This window comes from Odocoileus virginianus, chromosome 7 (genome assembly GCF_023699985.2).
Source record: "Odocoileus virginianus isolate 20LAN1187 ecotype Illinois chromosome 7, Ovbor_1.2, whole genome shotgun sequence".
NCBI lineage: Eukaryota > Metazoa > Chordata > Mammalia > Artiodactyla > Cervidae > Odocoileus > Odocoileus virginianus.
Genome location: NC_069680.1, coordinates 16,918,545 through 16,939,319, shown reverse-complemented (window position 1 = coordinate 16,939,319; position 20,775 = coordinate 16,918,545). Strand labels below are relative to the sequence as shown.

Here is a 20,775-nt window from a genome sequence, read left to right as displayed (position 1 = left end):
CAGATAAAACTTAATATTCTACTGAATATCAACACTCCCAAAGTCCCAAAATGAAAATCTGTATTTTCACAAAAGTTTGTTTAATATGAGACACTTTGGTGTGCATTTCAAAAAAGCTCAACCTATATAACAAGAATCCTTAAACTACGACACTCATATAGTCTATTTTTATTTCTGTAGTACATTTAATTATTAACATTTACTCAAACTTTAAGGGATACATAACTGTATGATGTATGTTTGTTTACCTGACAAGTAACTACATTAAAAATGAGTATAGTGTTCAATAAAACCCTGTTTCAATAAACATTCAGTTCAGTTCAGTTCAGTTGAGTCTGTCTCTTTGTGACCCCATGGACTGCAGCATGCCAGGCCTCCCTGTCCATAACCAACTACCAGAGTTTACTCAAACTCATGTCCATTGAGTCGGTGATGCCATCTAACCATCTCATCCTCTGTCGTCCCCTTCTCCTTCCGCCTTCAATCTTTCCCAGAATCAGGGTCTTTTCAAATGAGTCAGTTCTTCATATCAAGTGGCCAAAGTATTGGAGTTTTGGCTTCAACATCAGTCCTTCCAATGAATATTCAGGACTGATTTCCTTTAGGATGGACTTGTTGGATCTCCTTGAAGTCCAAGGGACTCTCAAGAGTCCACAACACCACAGTTCAAAAGCGTCAATTCTTTGGTGCTCAGCTTGCTTTATAGTCCAACTGTCACTACTAGAAAAACCATAGCTTTGACTAGACAGACCTTTGTTGGCAGAGTGATGTCTCTGCTTTTTAATATGCTGTCTAGGTTGGTCATAACTATTCTTCCAAGGAGCAAGCATCTTTTAATTTCATGACTGCAGTCACCATCTGCAGTGACTTTGGAGCCCCCCAAAATAAAGTATGTCACTGTTTCCCCATCCATTTGCCATGAAGTGATAGGACCAGATGCCATGATCTCAGTTTTCTGAATGCTGAGTTTTAAGCCAACTTTTTCACCCTGCTCTTTCACATCAAGAGGCTCTTTAGTTCTTCTTCGCTTTCCGCCATAAGGGTGGTATCATCTGTATATCTGAGGTTATTGATATTTCTACTGGCAATCTTGATTCCAACTTGTGCTTCATCCAGCCCAGCATTTCTCATGATGTATTTTGCATATAAGTTAAATAAGCAGAGTGACAATATACAGCCTTGACATACTCCTTTCCCTATTTGGAACCAGTCTGTTGCTCCATGTCCAGCTCTAACTGTTGCTTCCTGACCTACATACAGATTTCTCAAGAGGCAAGTCAGGTGGTCTGGTATTCCCATCTCTTTCAGAATTTTCCACAGTTTGTGGTGATCCACACAGTCAAAGGCTTTGGCATAGTCAATAAAGCAGAAATAGATGTTTTTCTGGAACTTTCTTGCTTTTTCAATAATCCAACAGATGTTGGCAATTTGACCTCTCATTCTTCTGCCTTTTCTAAAACCAGCTTGAACATCTGGAAGTTCAGTTAACGTATTGTTGAAGCCTCACTTGGAGAATTTTGAGCATTACTTCGCTAGCACGTGAGATGAGTGCAATTGTGAGGTAGTTTGAACATTCTTTGGCATTGCCTTTCTTTGGGACTGGAATGAAAACTGACCTTTTCTAGTCCTGTGGTCACTGCTGCATTTTCCAAATTTGTTGGCATATTGAGTGCAGCACTTTCACAGCATCATCTTTCAGGATTTAAAATAGCTCAACTGGAATTCAGAGAAGGCAATGGCACCCCACTCCGGTACTCTTGCCTGGAAAATCCCATGGATGGAGGAGCCTGGTGGGCTGCAGTCCATGGGGTTGCAAAGAGTCGGACACGACTGAGTGACTTCACTTTCACTTTTCACTTTCATGCATTGCAGAAGGAAATGGCAACCCACTCCCGTGTTCTTGCCTGGAGAATCCCAGGGACAGGGGAGCCTGGTGGGCTGCCGTCTGTGGAGTCGCACAGAGCCGGACATGACTGAGGTGACTTAGCAGCAGCAGCAGCAACTGGAATTCCATCACCTCCACTAGCTTTGCTCATAGTGATGCTTCCTAAGGCCCACTTAACTTCACACTCCAGGCTGTTTGGCTCTAGGTGAGTGATCACACCATCGTGGTTATCTGGGTCATGAAATCTTTTCTGTATAGTTCTGTGTTTTTTGGCCACCTCTTCTTAATGTCTTCTGCTTCTGTTAGGTCCATACCATTTCCGTCCTTTATTGAGCCCATCTTTGCATGAAATGTTCCCTTGGTATCTCTTAATTTTCTTGACTAGATGTCTTAGTCTTTCCCATTCTTTCATTTTCCTCTATTTCTTTGCATTGATCACAGAGAAAGGCTTTCTTATCTCTCCTTGCTGTTATCTGGAACTCTGCATTCAAACGGGTATTTGTTTCCTTTTCTCCTTTGTTTTTTGCTTCTCTTCTTTTCACAGCTATTTGTAAGGCCTCCTCAGATAGCCATTTTGGTTTTTTGCATTTCTTTTTCTTGGGGATGGTCTTGATCTCTGTCTCCTATACAATGTCACGAATCTCGGTCCATAGTTCATAAGGCAATCTATCAAATCTAATCCCTTGAATCTACTTCTCACATCCACTGTATAATAGTAAGGGATTTGATTTAGGTCATACTTGAATGGTCTAGTGGTTTTCCCTACTTTCTTCAAGTCTGAATTTGGCAATAAATTGTTCATGATCTGAGCCACAGTCAGCTCCTAGTCTCATTTTTGCTGACTGTATAGAGCTTCTCCATCTTTGTCTGCAAAGAATACAATAAATCTGATTTCGGTGTTGACCATCTGGTGATGTCATGTGTAGAGTCCTCTCTTGTGTTCTCAGAAGAGGGTGTTTACTATGGCCAGTGCGTTCTCTTGGCAAAACTCTGTTAGATTTTGTCCTGTTTCATTCTGTACTCCAACGCCAAATTTGCCTGTTATTCCAGGTGTTTCCTGACTTCCTACTTTTGCATTCCAGTCCCCTATAATGAAAAGGACATCTTTTTTTGGTGTTAGTTCTAGAAGGTCTTGTAGGTCTTCATAGAACCGTTCAACTTCAGCTTCTTCATCATTACTGGTTGGGGAATAGAGTTGGATTACCATGATATTGAATGAATAAACATTAAACTGATTACCGTGATGTTGAATTCAATAAACATTAAACTGATTTTAATTACCTATTACTAATCTAGTTCCACAAACGGTACTTCTACAGGAAAATTCTGTCACTTGAAATAGCACAATTTTCATAGCCTATAATAGCAAAGGAGAACACAAATTTAAGCAACAGTTTAAAAATGTTACCTTGAAGCCCCAGGGTATCAATCTGAAGGTCATGCTTATCAACAGGTCTGGTTTTCACTAAGTCTATATGTGGTGAACCAGCTTTTAAGACCAGTTGTTCATCAATCAGAATATCGCTAATGATTCTGGGATAAGAAGTGGAGAGATCAGTGAGTTCAATCCCCACTCCGTTTTCAGTGATTTCAACCACTTGAGCTTGGAGTTTTATCCTGGCAACACACGTCTGAAATCTTGCTATGGCTTCTTTACTCCAGTGTTTGTTTCTAGGCTGTATACCTAACAAATAAGAACAGCATTAACAAGAATTCTGTGCCCCAAAGCCACAGTTTTTGCCTCAATAACATCCAGGACTCCCCTTGCCAAGTTCACCTTTCAGGTCAGTGGTTTTTAGTATCTTTTCTCAATAGTCAATAATACATCTACATCCTCTGTGCCTGTGTGGCAGATAATGCATCTGCAAAAACACTACTGGGGTTTTAGGAGACTCAGGGTCTGTCATGATTTTCCTCCCTAACTTATCTTCACCTGGCATTTTCCCCAACAGGCAAAAACAGAATTACTGTTTCTAGAAGCCATCATTGTTATATACACAATCATCAGTATCAATCATTCTGATTTAAACAAAACATACTTTCATATAATTTTCCAATGATAATTTTAAAATGTCATCTTAAATTTGAAACCAAAAATTATTTTTCTAGGATAACTTTGACTTACACCCTAATTTTCATAACAGTGATTCTCAAATGTGGTTGTATATTTGAATTACCTAGGGGCCCCACCCTAGAGTTTCCAATTTAGTAGCAGGTCTTGGGTGGGGACTGAGAATTTGTGTTTTTAACAAGTTCTCACACTGATACTACTCACTGGTTGTAGGGTGGGAGGGGATCACACTTTAAGAAGCACTGACATAAAACATGGTAATTGAAAATAAAAATTCAAATCATACTCAGTGTAAAAAAGTAAAAAGAAACCAGATAGGCGAAAGGAAAAATAAAAAGCATCTAATGCTTCCATACATGACTACTATTAACATTTTTGCATGCAATCTTCCATCATCTTTACATGCATATGGAAATACTCACATGCATACACATTCATGATTCTTTTATAAAGAAATTTTGTAATACTAAAAACTTGTAAAAATAATATAAAATTATAAAAATTTTATAGTTAAAAATTACTACGTTAGGCAGTATTCAGTGCTTTATACTTTATATCTCTTTTATTCTTAATGTCTTTTTGAGGAAGGTACACTAATTCTCCAGATGAGAGAAAGGAAGCACAGAGTTTAACCAGTTTACCTAAGATCTCATGGCTAGCAAGCAGCAGAGGCGGTGCTAATCTGTTCTCTTAATCACAATACTACCCTGCATCTCTTTTATAACTGGCTTCCTTCACTTAATTCATGAACTGCTCTTCATGTCAACAACACATATTTAACATTTTAATGACTGTGTAATAAGAACAAACAATTAATGGAACTCTCTGAGTGCCAGGCCCTGGTCTAAACATTCACTCAACAATCCTCACAACATCCTTATGAAATAGACATCACAACTTCCCACTATGGGCTTCCCTGGCGACTCAGATGGTAGAGCATCTGCCTGCAATGCAGGAGACCCAGGTTTGATCCCCGGGTTGGGAAGATCCCCTGGAGAAGGGAATGGCGACCTACTCCTGTGTTTTTGTCTAGAGAATTCCATGGACAGAGGAACCTGGCAGGCTACAGTTCATGGGGCCACAAAGAATCAGACATGACTGAGTACCTAACACTTTCACTACCCACTATATGGATCCTCATTTAACCAAGGCTCTATTTCTGGCTATTTAGATTGTTTTGCCGCGATTAACAGTAGTGTAATGAATTTCCATGTAGGTGAACTTGGTGAACTCATAAGACTGTTTTGGGAGGATGCATTATTAGAAGCAAAATTGCTAAAACAAAAGGCTGAAATACTTGAGGCTCTTTGAAACAAAATAGCTTACACAAAATATTAAAATTAGAGATATATTAACACTGAGAACTTTTTGTAATCTAAGTATTAGAAGACAATTAAGAAAATTTCTCATTTTGCATCATACCTACTAACCAGCACTGTATCCCTTGAAATGGAAGTTTTAAAAACTTGGATGGGATCATTTGAAGTTCATCTGCAGTGACTTCTTCAGTGTTTCCATAATCTACAAAATGTACTTTAAAGTTTCCATTTGGTAAGATTTCCTTGACCAAAGCACGGTACCAATTACTGTCACCTAGATTTAATACAAAGTTTACAACATGAAGTATTTCCCTTGTATTGAGATTTGAAATTTTTATTTTGAAAAAGACCATCCTTTGCCTAAAGTAGCTAATAAATTTGTTCTTTTTCCAGATGTTACCTTTAGCTTTTAATTCAGAAATCTCTAGAAGAATTCTCAAAATTCATTCTTAGAATTATCTCCAAAGTTTTTATAGCATCACACTTCTATGTCTACTATAAAGATTTCATTCATAACCTAACCAGTAAGCAGAATATTTTTTTTTTTTAGTAAGCAGAATATTAAGAAAAGACTTAATAAGCTTGAATATATTTGTCAAACTGGAGGACATAATTCTCTTATTGCTAATGAGACTGTTTTACCTGTTACTTGGTAAATAATATAAAAAATAAACAGAAAAACATGCAATGAAATTAAGGGATTTCATCAAATATATTTTCAAGATAAACATGCAAAGGGTAACCAGAAAAAACAATGAATCTACAGTGAACAGGTCTCCCTTTCACTACTATCAGAAATTCTGGAAAGAAAAGCACTTGACAAAGTTAAGTAAGAAAGTATCATTTGGAGGCTCCTTGTTACAAAGAGAGAAGGGAGAAAACACAAGATCTTAAGCATTCATATAATTTTGATTATGAAAAATATCTGCCTAAACAACAGGAAGAAAATACACACTAAAAATGAGGTTTGAATGTCAAGAAGTAAAAGATTCTAATATAGTCAAGACTGTGCCAACTGCAACTTACCTACAAAGAAAGCACAACAAGGTTGCCCTATTTCTGCCTTAAAATCATTAGGCAACTTCTGCTGGCAATATTCTGCTAGTAAGTTGTTCAAATCATTGAGTTCCTTTAGGGCTGAAAGCACAACATACATACTTGCATTTAACATTTTTAAAACATGCTGAGTAGCAGACTTTCATTTAAAGCTGGAAAGTGTTTTGATGATAAAAATCCAGGTACATCTCCAGACAATTATAAAGTACACCAAATGCCTTTCCCTTTTCCTTATTAAGATCTTGGGCAAGTCAGTCATTATTTAGCTACAAGTTAATATTCTCAGTAAACCTCATACCAACAATTTACCAGGCAGGGAGCCACAGTGATGGCATCATTGTCAGTATGCTAGAGCATGGGCTTTTGTGTGCATACCAGGAAACAGCAGACTAGCCTGCACAGAAAGGAAGCCACATACAAGCTGTCCTGAAGGAGTATATATGAACCACCACTAAGTGGGTGGTGCAGACAGTGTCTGCGAAGGAAATTCAGAGAGGTGGGCTCTGGGCACTAAAGGTCTCATAGAGAAATCTGAAAGGAGAGGGCATTCCAGAAAAAGAAACGGCTCTGAGGCACAGGACCAAATGAAGCAGCCAAAAACATTTGGTGGGAGTGGTCTGGCAGAGGAGAGTGGAAAGGTAAGCCACTGAAGAAAAACACCAGAGATGTGCTTAGAAAGACACGGGCCATGGAGAACTTTAAAAAGCCATCTGAACACTATACAAAGTAAAAGGGAAATATCTTTTAAACATGTGGCAAAGGCCCATTCACAGAAATGGAAATTAAACTGCATCAAGTTAGAACTGTCACCCTTCAGATTAGTCGAAATAAGAAAAGGTAAGGACACACTGTTGGAAATGGTGTGGGAGAGGGCACTTTCATATGCTGCGGAGGGAAGTGGTCTGTCTGACCTCAAGGGCACCCTCTCCAGGGCCCAAGCACACACATCACTCTTATTTGTGCACTTCTCTATGTGTACGTTATACTTAAATGAAGTCAACAATTCAGTTTCTTCAAAAATAAATTTAGGAGACCTTCTGTGAAACCCAAATTGGTTTAAAAAGAGACACTATTGAAAACAGAAATCGTGGCTTACAACAGAATAAAAGGCAACCAAGTATAGCTAGGAGGCTTCCCTGGTAGTTCAGATGGTAAACAATCTGCCTGCAATGCAGGAGATCCAGGTTCAATCCCTGGGTCGGGAAGATCCCCTGGAGAAGGGAATGGCAACTCACTCCAGGATTCTTGTAAATCTTTCTTGGAAATACAAATACCCACTTGGCCCTTACTGAAGAGGGAACAGTATCATCACCCAACCACAAACTTTTCTTGATTTATTATCTATGACAATGTAACGTAAATAGGTAAGAGTCAACTTACCATCATCCCCTTTAAGCACATGGCAGTAAAATTCTCCAGGACTATCAATCACACAGACCACAACATCTACTGTTTGATCAACAGCAAGTTCAACCCATGTCCACTCCGGTGGATTGACTTTTGCTTCTATACCCAAGGAAACTGTGAAAATAAATGGACATTTTGCTAAACAAATGGCCAGAGTGGTGGGTCAAAGGCAAGAAGAACCTGTTTTCGAAGAACAGAACTTCCAATGACTTTCTTAGTCACTTTACAGGAAAGTTAATTAATCTCAGAATTAACCATTACTATCTCACTGAATTTCAAATTTCAAATTCACATTTCTGATCAATCTTCAGCTGCCAGTGACCCAAACACACTCTCTGGATGAATGGTTGATTTAAAAAGACAAAACGTACTCAACGTCAATTCTTTTTAAAAGTATGAGAACCCACACATTCACAGAGCCATCTGAACTCCAACATGGACATCACCTGGTGGACCATTTACTTACCACTGGCTTCTTTCACATCACTGGGCTTATCTGTCACTAGCCCCTCGTCCTCCACAGCAAAGCCTGCCTTGAGGAGTGCTTTGGTGACACTGATGTGGGGCGTCACAGATTGATCTATAAGTTCCACCAGGGAACTGTTTTCCAACTTGTCCACCACATTCACTGTGATCATCTTGTTCTGTACAATTTTCTTCATCAGACAAACAGCTTCTGGAGTCCAAATTCCTAATGATGGCTTTACTCCTAACAAAGAATTTTTAAAAGAATGTTCAAATACTTCTTATTGCAACCATCTAGAAATTTAGCTCCTAATTTCCACAAAGTTAACCGTAAGGAATCTATGACAAACACAGGAACCAAAAAATTCATTACAGAAGGATTTTCTAGACATGAAAATGAAAAAAAATTACAAAGTCTATAAAAAACTTCTATGTTTCTATGTAAACAAACCATCATAAATCCATCGATACGAAATGTCCAAAGAAGCAAACCTAGAAGACAGAAAGTAGATTAGTGGTTGCCTGGGAAGCTAGGATTAACTACAAATGGGCATAAGAGATCTCAGTGGGGTGATGGAAACGTTCCAAAACTGGGCTATGGAGATGGTGGTGCAACTCAATAAATTTACTAAAAATCATTGAATTATACACCTAAAGCTGTGACTTTTATGGTATATAAATTATAGGTCAATAAGGTTAAGAAAATCAAAAACAAAAGTATAGAACAATCCAGGAAGAAACCCCGGTCACTAACACTGATGATGTATGAAACATCTGTAGTATTTACTGAAAGGGCCACAGAATCAACAACCCTAATGTTATGCATAGTCATTTCATAATACTAAGAGCCAAGTAACTTACGAGAAAACCTCCGATCTCACTTGTAATGAAACAGACTAAAGTGTTTTAGTTTATCAAAATTGGTCAAGATGAAATAACACAGAAGTATCTATTTGAGTGCAGGAGCTGACTCCCTCCTACATTTTTGGCAGGTGTGTACAGCAGTTCCACCCTTTCCAGAGAGCTATCAAAACATGTGCACGGACACGAAAAGCAGCAGACCTCCAACACCTCCATTCCACCTAAGGAGGCATTCTGCAATATGACTATATTTTACAACCTATCCCAAGGAAAGAAAGAAAGAAAGTGCAGTCACTCAGTTGTGTCCGACTCTTGGAGATACCGTGGACTGTAGCCCACCAGGCTCCTCCGTCCATGGGATTCTCCAGGCAAGAATACTGGAGTGGGTTGCCATTTCCTTCTCCAGGGGATCTTCCTGAACCAGGGATCGAACCCAGGTCTCCCACATTGCAGGCAGACGCTTTAACCTAAAAAATTAATTTTTAAATTGAGGTTATATTTGATTTAGAGTACTGCATTAATTTCAGGTGTACAACACAGTAATTCAGCATTTTTATACTCCACTCAAAGTTATAAAATACTGGCTACATTTTCTGTCCTGTACTATATATCCATACAGCTTATTTAATTTATACATAGCAGCCTGTACCTCTTCCTAACAAAACGATCTTGGATAAGTTGTGAAATGTAGTTAAGAGAACACTGCTAGTAAGCAAAAACTCGGAAATACCCTTTTGATAAGCAGATACTAATTAAATTATGGTACTTTGAATCAAAGTTGTAGAAGCCAATCTTTTAAGTTGGAAAGAAGCTCCTGCTCCCAGAGGGACACATTGCATGAACAGTAATTTCTAAGCATACAATCATTCATGTTCTTATTGTTTTTAAAAGCAGTAAAAGTCGCTCAGTCATGTCCAACTCTTTACCACCCTACAGACTGTGGCCCACCAGGCTCCTCTGTCCGTGGAATTCTTCAGGTAAGAATAGTGGAGTGGGTTGCCATTTCCTTCTCCAGAGAAATATTCCTGACCCAGGGATTGAACCCAAGTTTCCCATATTACAGGCAGATTCTTTACCGCCTGAGATCCCTGGGTCAAGAAGATCCCCAGAGAAGGAAATGGCAACCTACTCCAGTATTCTTACCTGAAAACTTCCATGAACAGTAGAATTTAAAAGCAGTTTTCCCCTAATACACGCAACTAACAGACTGCTGTGATTATATTAAAATGCAAGATCTATAAATTAGGAAAAGAATAATCAATTTCATAAACACAGGTATATTCAATTTTATTTTATTATAGATAGCAAGGGCTTCCCTGGTGGTTCAGATGGTAAAGAATCCACCTGCAATGCGGGAGACCTGGGTTCAGTCCCTGGGTCGGGAAGATCCCCTGGAGGAGGGCATGGCAACCCACTGCAATATTCTTGCCTGAGAATCCCATGGACAGAGGAGCCTGGTGGCCTACAGTCCATCAGGTCTCAGAGAGTCCGACACGACTGAGCGACTAAGTACAGCACAGACAGCCCAAGAGTCACCTGTATTTCCCACAGGTTTATTAAGATCATTTTTGCATTAAGGTAAGTTGTATCTAAACATATTCCTTGATCACAATGCTCTTACTTTAGGTTTCAGTATTTTAATATGAGAACCATAAAACTTACATACCTGCCAGCACACATTTTATAGCTTGCATTGGCAATTCCAGCAACTTGGGAGTTATGGGGCAAAGTCTTGTCAAGCTAAGGATCTCAAAGTTTCCATAGTCCACATATCCGACCAGTACAGACTCCTCAGAAGCATAAGCCAGCACAGAGGCACGGTACCACTGGTCATCCTCTGAAAACAGAAGAGACTCACTGGAAATGTTTTTCTAATGTAGATATAAACAAAAACCTTCCCTCCTCAATTTAGATGGAAATTTAAGGTAGACTCTCTTTTAATGTAACATCAAGCTTTACTGAACAATGTATGCTTATTCAACACTGCTACTTTTGCCTATCAGAAGCTTTCAACTCCTAAAATGTCACTTTTATTCAGCCCTTACCAGGCCACTCTAGTTGCATGCTGCTGTCGCTATTTACTTCCATGCTTTGGCTCTCCAGTAGACAGTTAACTCATTAGGACTGGGAAGATATCCTGGTCATGTGGGTGAATCCATGAAGTCGTGATCAACTGTAGAATACCTGACAGTATGAGTCAACCAGACTCCATCAACCAAGCCACAGATTTACTGCAGGCCTGCTTGTATCTCCCCTTTCGGGACGGCCACCGGACTGCCCTTCAGCAGATGACTGAACCCGGTCATCACAGGGTCATCATCTGAGGAGCTACAGAGGCTAAGCCTCCAAACCCTCTTCCTGGTCCAAAGAAAACTGGCCAAGACACGACCCTGGGCGGTTCCGCATTCCCAAATGACATAAACAAGTATCTGTATCAGTCTCCTAAAGAGTTGTTAAGATAAAAACCTGCACCACCACACCCTCAAAGCCTGTTCACAGGCTTCCTCCCTAATGCACTTTGATTCTGCTTAATTGGATATATTTAAAAACATAACTGGTGCAGCACAAACTTCAAATGCAGCCATCTAATGCAAACCCAAGATTCTGTTTCATTTGTTGGTTTAGTTCAGTTTTGTGGCTCCCGTTGTGTCTGACTCTTTGCGACCCCATGGACTGAAGCAAGCCAGGCTTCCCTGTCCATTACCAACTCTGCGGAGCTTGCTCAAACTCATCGAGTCGGTGGTGCCATCCAACCATCTCATCCTCTGTCATCCCTTTCTCCTCCTGCCCTCAATCTTTCATTTGTTGGTACCTAACTGTAAGTAGAATTAACACCACTCCCTCCTCCTTACCAGAGAACTGAGCACAGCAGATGTCACCAATGGTGGGATAGAAATTCGAGCGTGGAGGTACTTGGCTGCAGTACTCGCCAAGCGACCTCTGAAGCTCAGCAAGCTTACCTGGAGACAAAGACCACATCTTAAACCACAGAAGTGCAAGTCTATGTGTTACCTGCACATCTGCAGGTGGAGTCTCTTGACAGATGGAGTATGTTACATTGACAGCACTGATTTTGATTTACTCACGCCCACTTTGTAGCTGTTGACAAAAGAAGTCTTCTGGAGTCTGAATGTGGGCGACCACACCACAAAACTCATCCCCTACATTCAGAGTCAACACTTTGGGGATGAGGTCACTTCTGTCCACGACAATTTTGTTTTCAGCGGTCATTTTTCTGACATCTTCAAGATCACCTTATCAGAAAACAGAGAGGTAAGCCATTCTGGTTTCGTTAATCCCATTTCCCGGTTTTTTCAGGCCGCCCTGTGCTCTTTCACACCTCTAGGCCTCACTACATGCTGGTCCCTTTTCCAGAACATACTCCCAGATCTCCCAACAACTTGAGTCTTTCCTGCTCGGTATGACGTCCCTGCGAAAGGCTTCCCTCCAAATAAGGTGCCTTCCCCAGGGCCCCCAGTACAAACCCTGGGCTTCTGCGAGCAGTCATCTGACAACCCCTTCCCTCTGGGCCTGCACTGCCCACAGGTATCCTGCTGGGCAGCTTTTGTTCCTTCCCCTGGACCCCTTGGCAGCATCTGTTACTGCTGATGACTCCTGCTCAGAAGACTGACTCTTCTGTTATTCTGGCAACATTCTCCACGTTCTCTTTCCACCTCTCCCACCACAGCTTCTCCCTTGGTATTGTTAAGCCCAGGTTCATTTCACTCACTTTACACTCTCCCTAAGACACCACCATCATTTATGGTTTCAACTGTGACTACTTTCAGACCATGAAGTATCGGGTTTTTGCCTCCAGATGGCAAAAAACTACTGACAGCTTTTTAGCAGGGCTGTCACACCAAGATTTATGTTTCCGGGATTCATATAAGTAGTACTATAAAAATACAGACAGGAGACAAGAGAAAAATTGGGAGGCTGTTGCAACGATCCATGAATGATGAGGACTCCTGAACCAGAAAAATGGCAGGAGGAAAAAAAAAAAGATTTTTTAAAAAGAAAGCGAAAATAAAGAAATATACAAATGCTATTTAGGAAGAACAACTAATAAAGATCTAGCAACCAATTATACAGGATAAGAGATGGGAGCTGAGAGATAAAGTAGATTTAAGAAGGACTAAAGTTTCTCTGTGACAGGCTGTGTCCCATCACAGCATCGTTAATTTGGCAATCATCTCTGAGAGAATGAGAAATAGAAAATAAGTGCATCGACATGTAAAGTAATTGGAAAAAGAGAAAAAAAAAAAAAAGGAGAAAGCAGACTACAAAAAGCAATACATTAAGGCTAGGCAAAGAGAAAATAAAATGCTGACAGCAAAACTTGCTGGTTTTCCTGTTAGATTAAGTGAAAATTACACAATTAAGTAAGTGGAAAATTTAAGAAGAAATACCACCCTACCAGAAGAGAATGCTATAGCCCTATTTATTACTGCCAGAATGAGAAGGAAGGAGGAAAAACAAATCAAATTATGGAAATGTTAGCTAAAAATCCCTCAACTCAAAGTGTGGTGATGTTTGGTATTTTGTAATCTCTAGTAATTATCAAAGGGAGAATTAGCTGGTAAGAGAGGAAGGAAAACATGAGGGAAGACTGATTAGACATAAGGAAATAATACACTACTAAATTCAAAATTATCATTTTCCTTCTATAAAGTTTACAGAATGGTTATCATTTCCATTAAATCTGACAGTTTGATAGTTGTGCCTTTTTCATTTAGTAGAGAATATATTCTTCAATAACTAAAATCACTATACCGCTCAGTATTAATCTGTATACTCACCTGAATCTGTACTTTGCTTCTTAGAATTCTGTCCCTTAGGTTTCAAACCATATCCCATTTCTATAAGCACGCGGTCTAAGAATTTTCCTAAAAGTGATTCAGAAAACATATTTTCATTGAGATGCACTAAGTATTAGAGAAAGAGAATAAACACAAAACAAATGCATCATAGTCACATGATTTAGAGATTATAAGTATTCGCACACTGGCCAACTTTTTTTTTTTTCCATTTATTTTTATTAGTTGGAGGCTAATTACTTTACATCATTGCAGTGGTTTTTGTCATACATTGAAATGAATTAGCCATGGATTTACATGTATTCCCCAACCCGGTCCCCCCTCCCACCTCCCTCTCCACCCAGTCCCTCTGGGTCTTCCCAGTGCGCCAGGCCCGAGCACTTGTCTCATGCACCCAACCTGGGCTGGTGATCTGTTTCACCCTAGATAATATACATGTTTCGATGCTGTTCTCTTGAAACATCCCACCCTCGCCTTCTCCCAGAGTCCACAAGTCTGTTCTATACATCTGAGTCTCTTTTTCTGTTTTGCATATAGGGTTATCGTTACCATCTTTCTAAATTCCATATATATGTGTTAGTATAATGTAATGGTCTTTATCTTTCTGGCTTACTTCACTCTGTATAATGGGCTCCAGTTTCATCCATCTCATTAGAACTGATTCAAATGAATTCTTTTTAATGGCTGAGTAATATTCCATGGTGTATATGTACCACAGCTTCCTCATCCATTCGTCTGCTGATGGGCATCTAGGTTGCTTCCATGTCCTGGCTATTATAAACAGTGCTGCGATGAACATTGGGGTACACGTGTCTCTTTCAGATCTGGTTTCCTCAGTGTGTATGCCCAGAAGTGGGATTGCTGGGTCATATGGCAGTTCTATTTCCAGCTTTTTAAGAAATCTCCACACTGTTTTCCATAGTGGCTGTACTAATTTGCATTCCCACCAACAGTGTAAGAGGGTTCCCTTTTCTCCACACCCTCTCCAGCATTTATTGCTTGTAGACTTTTGGAGAGCAGCCATCCTGACTGGCGTATAATGGTACCTCATTGTGGTTTTGATTTGCATTTCTCTGATAATGAGTGATGTTGAGCATCTTTTCATGTGTTTGTTAGCCATCTGTATGTCTTCCTTGGAGAAATGTCTGTTGAGTTCTTTGGCCCATTTTTTGATTGGGTCATTTATTTTTCCGGAGTTGAGCTGGAGGAGTTGCTTGTATATTTTTGAGATTAATCCTTTGTCTGTTGCTTCGTTTGCTATTATTTTCTCCCAATCTGAGGGCTGTCTTTGCACCTTGCTAATAGTTTCCTTTGTTGTGCAAAAGCTTTTAAGTTTCATTAGGTCCCATTTGTTTTATTTTTGCTTTTGTTTCTAAAATTCTGGGATGTGGGTCATAGAGGATCCTGCTGTGATTTATGTTGGAGAGTGTTTTGCCTATGTTCTCCTCTAGGAGTTTTATAGTTTCTGGTCTTACATTTAGATCTTTAATCCATTTTGAGTTTATTTTTGTGTATGGTGTTAGAAAGTGTTCTAGTTTCATTCTTTTACAGGTGGTTGACCAGTTTTCCCAGCACCACTTGTTAAAGAGGTTGTCTTTTTCCATTGTATATCCTTGCCTCCTTCATCGAAGATAAGGTGACCATAGGTTCCTGGATTTATCTCTGGGCTTTCTATTCTGTTCTGTTGATCTATATTTCTGTCTTTGTGCCAGTACCATACTGTCTTGATGACTGTGGCTTTGTAGTATAGTCTGAAGTCAAGCAGGTTGATTCCTCCAGTTCCATTCTTCTTTCTCAGGATTACTTTGGCTATTTGAGGTTTTTTGTATTTCCATACAAATTGTGAAATTATTTGTTCTAGTTCTGTGAAAAATACCGTTGGTAGTTTGATAGGGATTGCATTGAATCTATAGATTGCTTTGGGTAGTATAGCCATGGCCAACTTTTTTATTAGTTCAGCTTCTAGTTGAAAAACATAGTTTATTAATGCTCAGCTTTAAAAATTGAGGCAAAAACCCAATTGTTACTTGACAAAAAACTTTATAAAAATATTTCACTTAAAAATTACGACTAACATGAAAGATTTAGCTACCACCTCACTGGCATGCTTAGAATAATCACCATTTACAAGAAAAAAATAAATTTAAGACATAAGACTACTTCATCTCAGATTTAAAGTATGGTTGAGAAATATCAACAGTATCCAAAAGCTCAAGCTGTAACATGAAACACACACAGCAAAGAAACAACACATACAGATTTTATACTTAATTTCACAAAAAGGTGAACTGAATTTTCTACCAAAAACCAACCAACCATGGGTCTTAAACAGTAGAAGAGTAATAATACCTTGGCTATCAAGAGGCAATTAAAAGCACATAAAGGGAATATAAAAAGTCACTTTTTAAAATATGTACAAAGCCATAAAGGAAGAACAGGTTCTCAAACTGCTTCCATTTCTACAACTTAAATTCTTGTTGTTGTTTAGTTACTAAGTCATGGCAGATTCTTTGTGACCCTATGGACTATAGCCCACCGGGCTCCTCTGTCCCTGGGATTTTCCAGGCAAGAATACTGGAGTGGGTTGCCATTTCCTTCTCTAGGAGATCTTCCCTGACCCAGCAGAGGAGCCTGGTGGGCTACGGTCCATGGGGTCGCAGAAGAGTCAGACATGACTTAGTGATTAAACAACAATAATGCTAACCAAATCCAGTTCTGTGAAGGCTGTTCAAATAAAAAGCACTTATGGTGAGGATGGTCAAATTCAGACAGAAATTCCTGAATTTTCCCAGTAAATGAGAAGAAATTAGGAATAAATACTATAATAGCTGTATAAAAAAGATAATATGGTGTCTCCATACTACATCTAGATCTAGCTCTTAATATACTCAATTCTATAAACTCATGCTTTGTCTCTGACAAACTGCCCGCTGCAACAGCAGAACCAAGGCCATACTTCCCATCACAATGTAAATGACTCCACACCAGGGCTTACTTGGTCTCACTTCATGTTTCTATTTCTTCTCTGAGTAACATTAAGTGCTCCACTTAAAAAGAAAGAGTCAGATCTTACCTGAACTTGTCATCATAACATCCACAGCAAAGGTAACCCCTTCCTCTTTTAAGATGTCCACTATCTTTAAAGAGCAGTACTGCTCCATTAACAGCGATTTAATAGTTTTGATACAATCATTGCTCCAATTCCCCTCTGCCGGGATAACACTGGCCACAAAGCATCTTATGGCCTGAAAGATTTTATACAAGGTACTAGAGATTAGTGTTTGAAAATGACTTTTTTCTAATTATATAAAGATTTTTTTAAGAACAATGTATTTCATGCTGAAGATTTATCAAAAATCTTCAAGTACTAACCTGATAAACAATTCTATGAATAACTATTTGTCCCTCTTGATAAGTCTATCCACGACATTTTACATTTTGGGTCTTGAAGCTTGAGAAATCCATGAAAAGACAGTAATTATCCCTCAATTACACATAAATTCCAGTCACTTTCAAATAATGTAATAAATATAGAAATGATTATTTCTAAAGAGTAGACTGATAAAGTGTCCCTAAAAATGCCAAGTTCCTCACCTGTGAGTGAAAGTGAAGTCGCTCAGTCGTGTCCGACTCTTTGCGACCCCATGAACTGTAGCCTACCAAGCTCCGCTGTCCATGGGATTTTCCAGGCAAGAGTACTGGAGTGGGTTGCCATTTCCTTCTCCAGGGGATCTTCCCGACCCAGGGATCGAACCCGGGTCTCCCACATTGTAGGCAGACGTTTTACCGTCTGAGCCCCCAGGGAAGTCTGTGGCAATACTTTAAGCAAGGCCTAATAAAGTGGAGCCAAGAAAGTCCATTAGTATTTCTCTACATAGTAAAAGATGTATCAATTGGTACTCTTTCAGAATAACCATGGTAAAAGAACATGCAAATACTGTGTCCATCAAAACATTAAAAACATCTTTTCTGGGACAATAACAGGAATTTAGAAAGTAAAAGAGACTCACACAAGGCGGAAACAAGTCAATTTTCCTGTTTAGTTGGTGAATTCTGTTTACTGGGATTATTTCTTCATTTCCATAATCAATATATAAGACTTGTGCCACCTTCTGCAGCAGATCAACATCTTGAATTATTACTCTGTTCCAGGTCTGAAAGTGAAATATGAGTGTTCTGCTTCAAAACAGCATTTCACAACCTTAGGTTTAAAAACTCTCAATCTACAGAACTTGCTAAGGAAAGGTTACTGTTTTGTTCTGAGATGCTCCATTAACAAGTTAACTTTCTAAGAATCTGACTCAGAATTCCCCAAACTTGTCCATTTTAGATGCTTTAACCTGCACAATCCCCAGGCTATCCTAGTCCAGCAGACTTGGCTATACAAATAAACACAAGCTCTAGGACTCGTAGTCCCTCCTACCCACCCAGCAACTGAGGAGCCCACGTGTAGAGCTGGAGAGGCCTGGGGCATCAAGGAAGTGAGCGAACAGACCTGGACTCCTGACTGAGGAAGAGAAACAGCAGTGTGACCAGAACCTCACCTCAAGCCATCTAACGCATCATTAAGAGCTCTGGTGATGAGCTGATAGAACCAAAGTAAACTAAAACGTCTTATTTAATAATGCATTTCATTAGGGGTTACCTGATCAACAGTATACTTGGCAACACAAATCTCCCCCTTCACAGGAACATAATCTTCTTCGTGTGCCTTATTTGCATACGTTTCCTTTAAGCTCGCAGAGAGTTGGTTCATGTATTCTAAAACTTCTGAAGAATATAACTGCACATAGAAGTCACCTGGGTGTTTGAATTCAGTAACTGTACCCTTTCAAAGACAAAAAAGTTGTAGTAATTTGCTGAGAAATACAGCAAATGTTAATTCTATAAAGCTCTGTAACAAGATACAAAAAGTGTTAGAGATAGTTTCTGCAATTTGTATCAATTTCAGTACTATTTTGGAGCTATCTTATAAATTCAAATTAAACATGGGAAACAAGGAAAAAAAATCTGTAGTGCTTTAGATCTCTGTCTGTGGAAATTAAACAGCAAATACCTTTATTTCCATGGTCTTCCTGAGTTGTAGGCTTCTCAAATCAGAAAACATTATTTTATCAGCACAAATAGCTCTTTCTTTAGTAACTGTGAGAGGACAGTCACTCTGGTTTGAAAACAAAACGAAACACGTTAGTGAGTTACTTTACAAGCACTCTTTTAAAAACTATGGCCAGTATTTGCTAGAATCAAGGTCAAAACAGCTCAAGTTTGAAAAAAAGCATAGAGAAATAACACACATCTTCAAGAGTCATTAAAACAAAAGTGTCCACAGGCAGAGTACACAGAACTGGGATCACCCAAGAATCAGGCCATGATGGTGATAACAATGTTGAGTTTATTTTAAAAAGCGGGGGGGGGGGGAGGCAGTGTTTTAAGTTTTCCCTTGTTAACATTTTTATGGGGATGGGTTTTCTTTTTGAAAGTAGAAGCCAGGACCAGCTAGAGAAGACTAAAATTTATCTGTATGAATTGGATTCAGTGATACTTTCCAGATTACAAATGATTTACTTCACATAAGTTACCTACATGGAAGAAAGATATTAACAGGAAAAAAATGTTCCTTTAGATAACAGGGGCCTATCAGAATCCAGTACACAAAGCTAGAGAGCCGTGCACACAGAGACTAAAAAAAGAAAGGACTCTCAGCCATCCGCCTACAGCCAGACACAGCATCTCAAGTCCTTTTTAGAAAAAAAAAAAAAAACAGCTGGGCTTAAACAATTCTTGTAGACCCCTTACAGTCACCAAAGATCACTAGGGTGTACAGATTTATTTAACAGAAAAAAAAAAGAACACTGGTGAGATGGAGAAATAAGTCATAAATATTTTATTTAGCTTCAGTCCTCTTATTTTGAAATAATGGGCATCATTAAAAAATTTGCTCTTAGGGCAAAGAAAGAGTATAAATATATCATACCTCATCTTTCACTTCCACGTTCTTTGTTTCAAAAGGTGATTTATAATCTTCAAGTTTGTGGAAACTGAAATAAAGCAACCAATTATAAAACATATGGCACAGAACTAATTAATGGTAACATAATTGTGGTAGGGGCCACAGCTATGCTAAATTCTCCACAAAACCCATAAAGAGCTAAACAGCCTCTTCCAGAGACAATCTCAGTAGTAACAAGGTAATACAACCGATGCTGGCTATGCAATGGTCTGCTCTATGCACAGGTGTGCTTTTGCCAAAAGCCACCTAATGAAACGGAGACAAGCCCATTCTCCAAGCCTCAGTGTTCCTATCTGCAAAATGGAAATAATCCCTATGTTACCTAAAACAGAGTTCTGAGGATCAAAAATTATATAGCTAAGCTGTTCATTTTGGATTTGTACATTTTGTTATACTTCAGTAAAAAAAGTAACAAGGAGCAATATTTACATACTTCTGCCTGCTTACCTGATTTGATCCTATACTACCAAAAAAAACCCCCATATTTTAAAATATCTTCTAATGAAATGTTTAAGACTCACACTTACTTTTGCTGGACTGGTCTGCACACGATTTTGTGGGCTGCCCAGTCCCTTCTCTGGCATATGTTGGAGCAGTAGTACGTCTGCTTGCACTGTGAGCACCTCAGCGACCCTATAGAAGACAGCCCGTGACACCACCAGTGTGTTATTGCAAATATCTGTCACCAAGAGCAAGACAGATTCAAAGACCAGACATGTCAAATGCCACTCTATTAAGCCTATCGAGGAGACTATGTGAAGAGGATCATGCTGTTCATGATTCCAGGTTAAGACTGAACGTTTAAAGCTCTCTTGAACTGCAGGAAAAGGGGAGTGCCGAGATGAAAACCAGGACAGACTGGAAACACCACTGACTTTCCTAAA

General features: G+C 39.2%; 1 protein-coding gene across 1 annotated transcript in view; it reads right to left on the bottom strand.

The window, feature by feature from the left end:
- The window catches only part of TDRD1 (tudor domain containing 1), a 52,604-nt gene that overhangs the window by 13,390 nt on the left and 18,439 nt on the right, over positions 1 to 20,775 (bottom strand). Inside the window, exons 5-19 of the mRNA XM_020882453.2 lie at positions 20,419 to 20,524; positions 19,856 to 19,919; positions 18,938 to 19,042; positions 18,527 to 18,709; positions 17,892 to 18,035; positions 16,955 to 17,126; positions 13,864 to 13,950; positions 12,151 to 12,318; positions 11,917 to 12,024; positions 10,731 to 10,901; positions 8,205 to 8,447; positions 7,712 to 7,852; positions 6,302 to 6,412; positions 5,379 to 5,549; positions 3,294 to 3,569 (exon numbers count right to left, since the gene is read on the bottom strand). Of these exons, the coding sequence (XP_020738112.2) occupies positions 3,294 to 3,569; positions 5,379 to 5,549; positions 6,302 to 6,412; positions 7,712 to 7,852; positions 8,205 to 8,447; positions 10,731 to 10,901; positions 11,917 to 12,024; positions 12,151 to 12,318; positions 13,864 to 13,950; positions 16,955 to 17,126; positions 17,892 to 18,035; positions 18,527 to 18,709; positions 18,938 to 19,042; positions 19,856 to 19,919; positions 20,419 to 20,524 (2,250 nt within the window). The remainder of the gene's footprint in view (positions 1 to 3,293; positions 3,570 to 5,378; positions 5,550 to 6,301; positions 6,413 to 7,711; positions 7,853 to 8,204; positions 8,448 to 10,730; positions 10,902 to 11,916; positions 12,025 to 12,150; positions 12,319 to 13,863; positions 13,951 to 16,954; positions 17,127 to 17,891; positions 18,036 to 18,526; positions 18,710 to 18,937; positions 19,043 to 19,855; positions 19,920 to 20,418; positions 20,525 to 20,775) is intronic.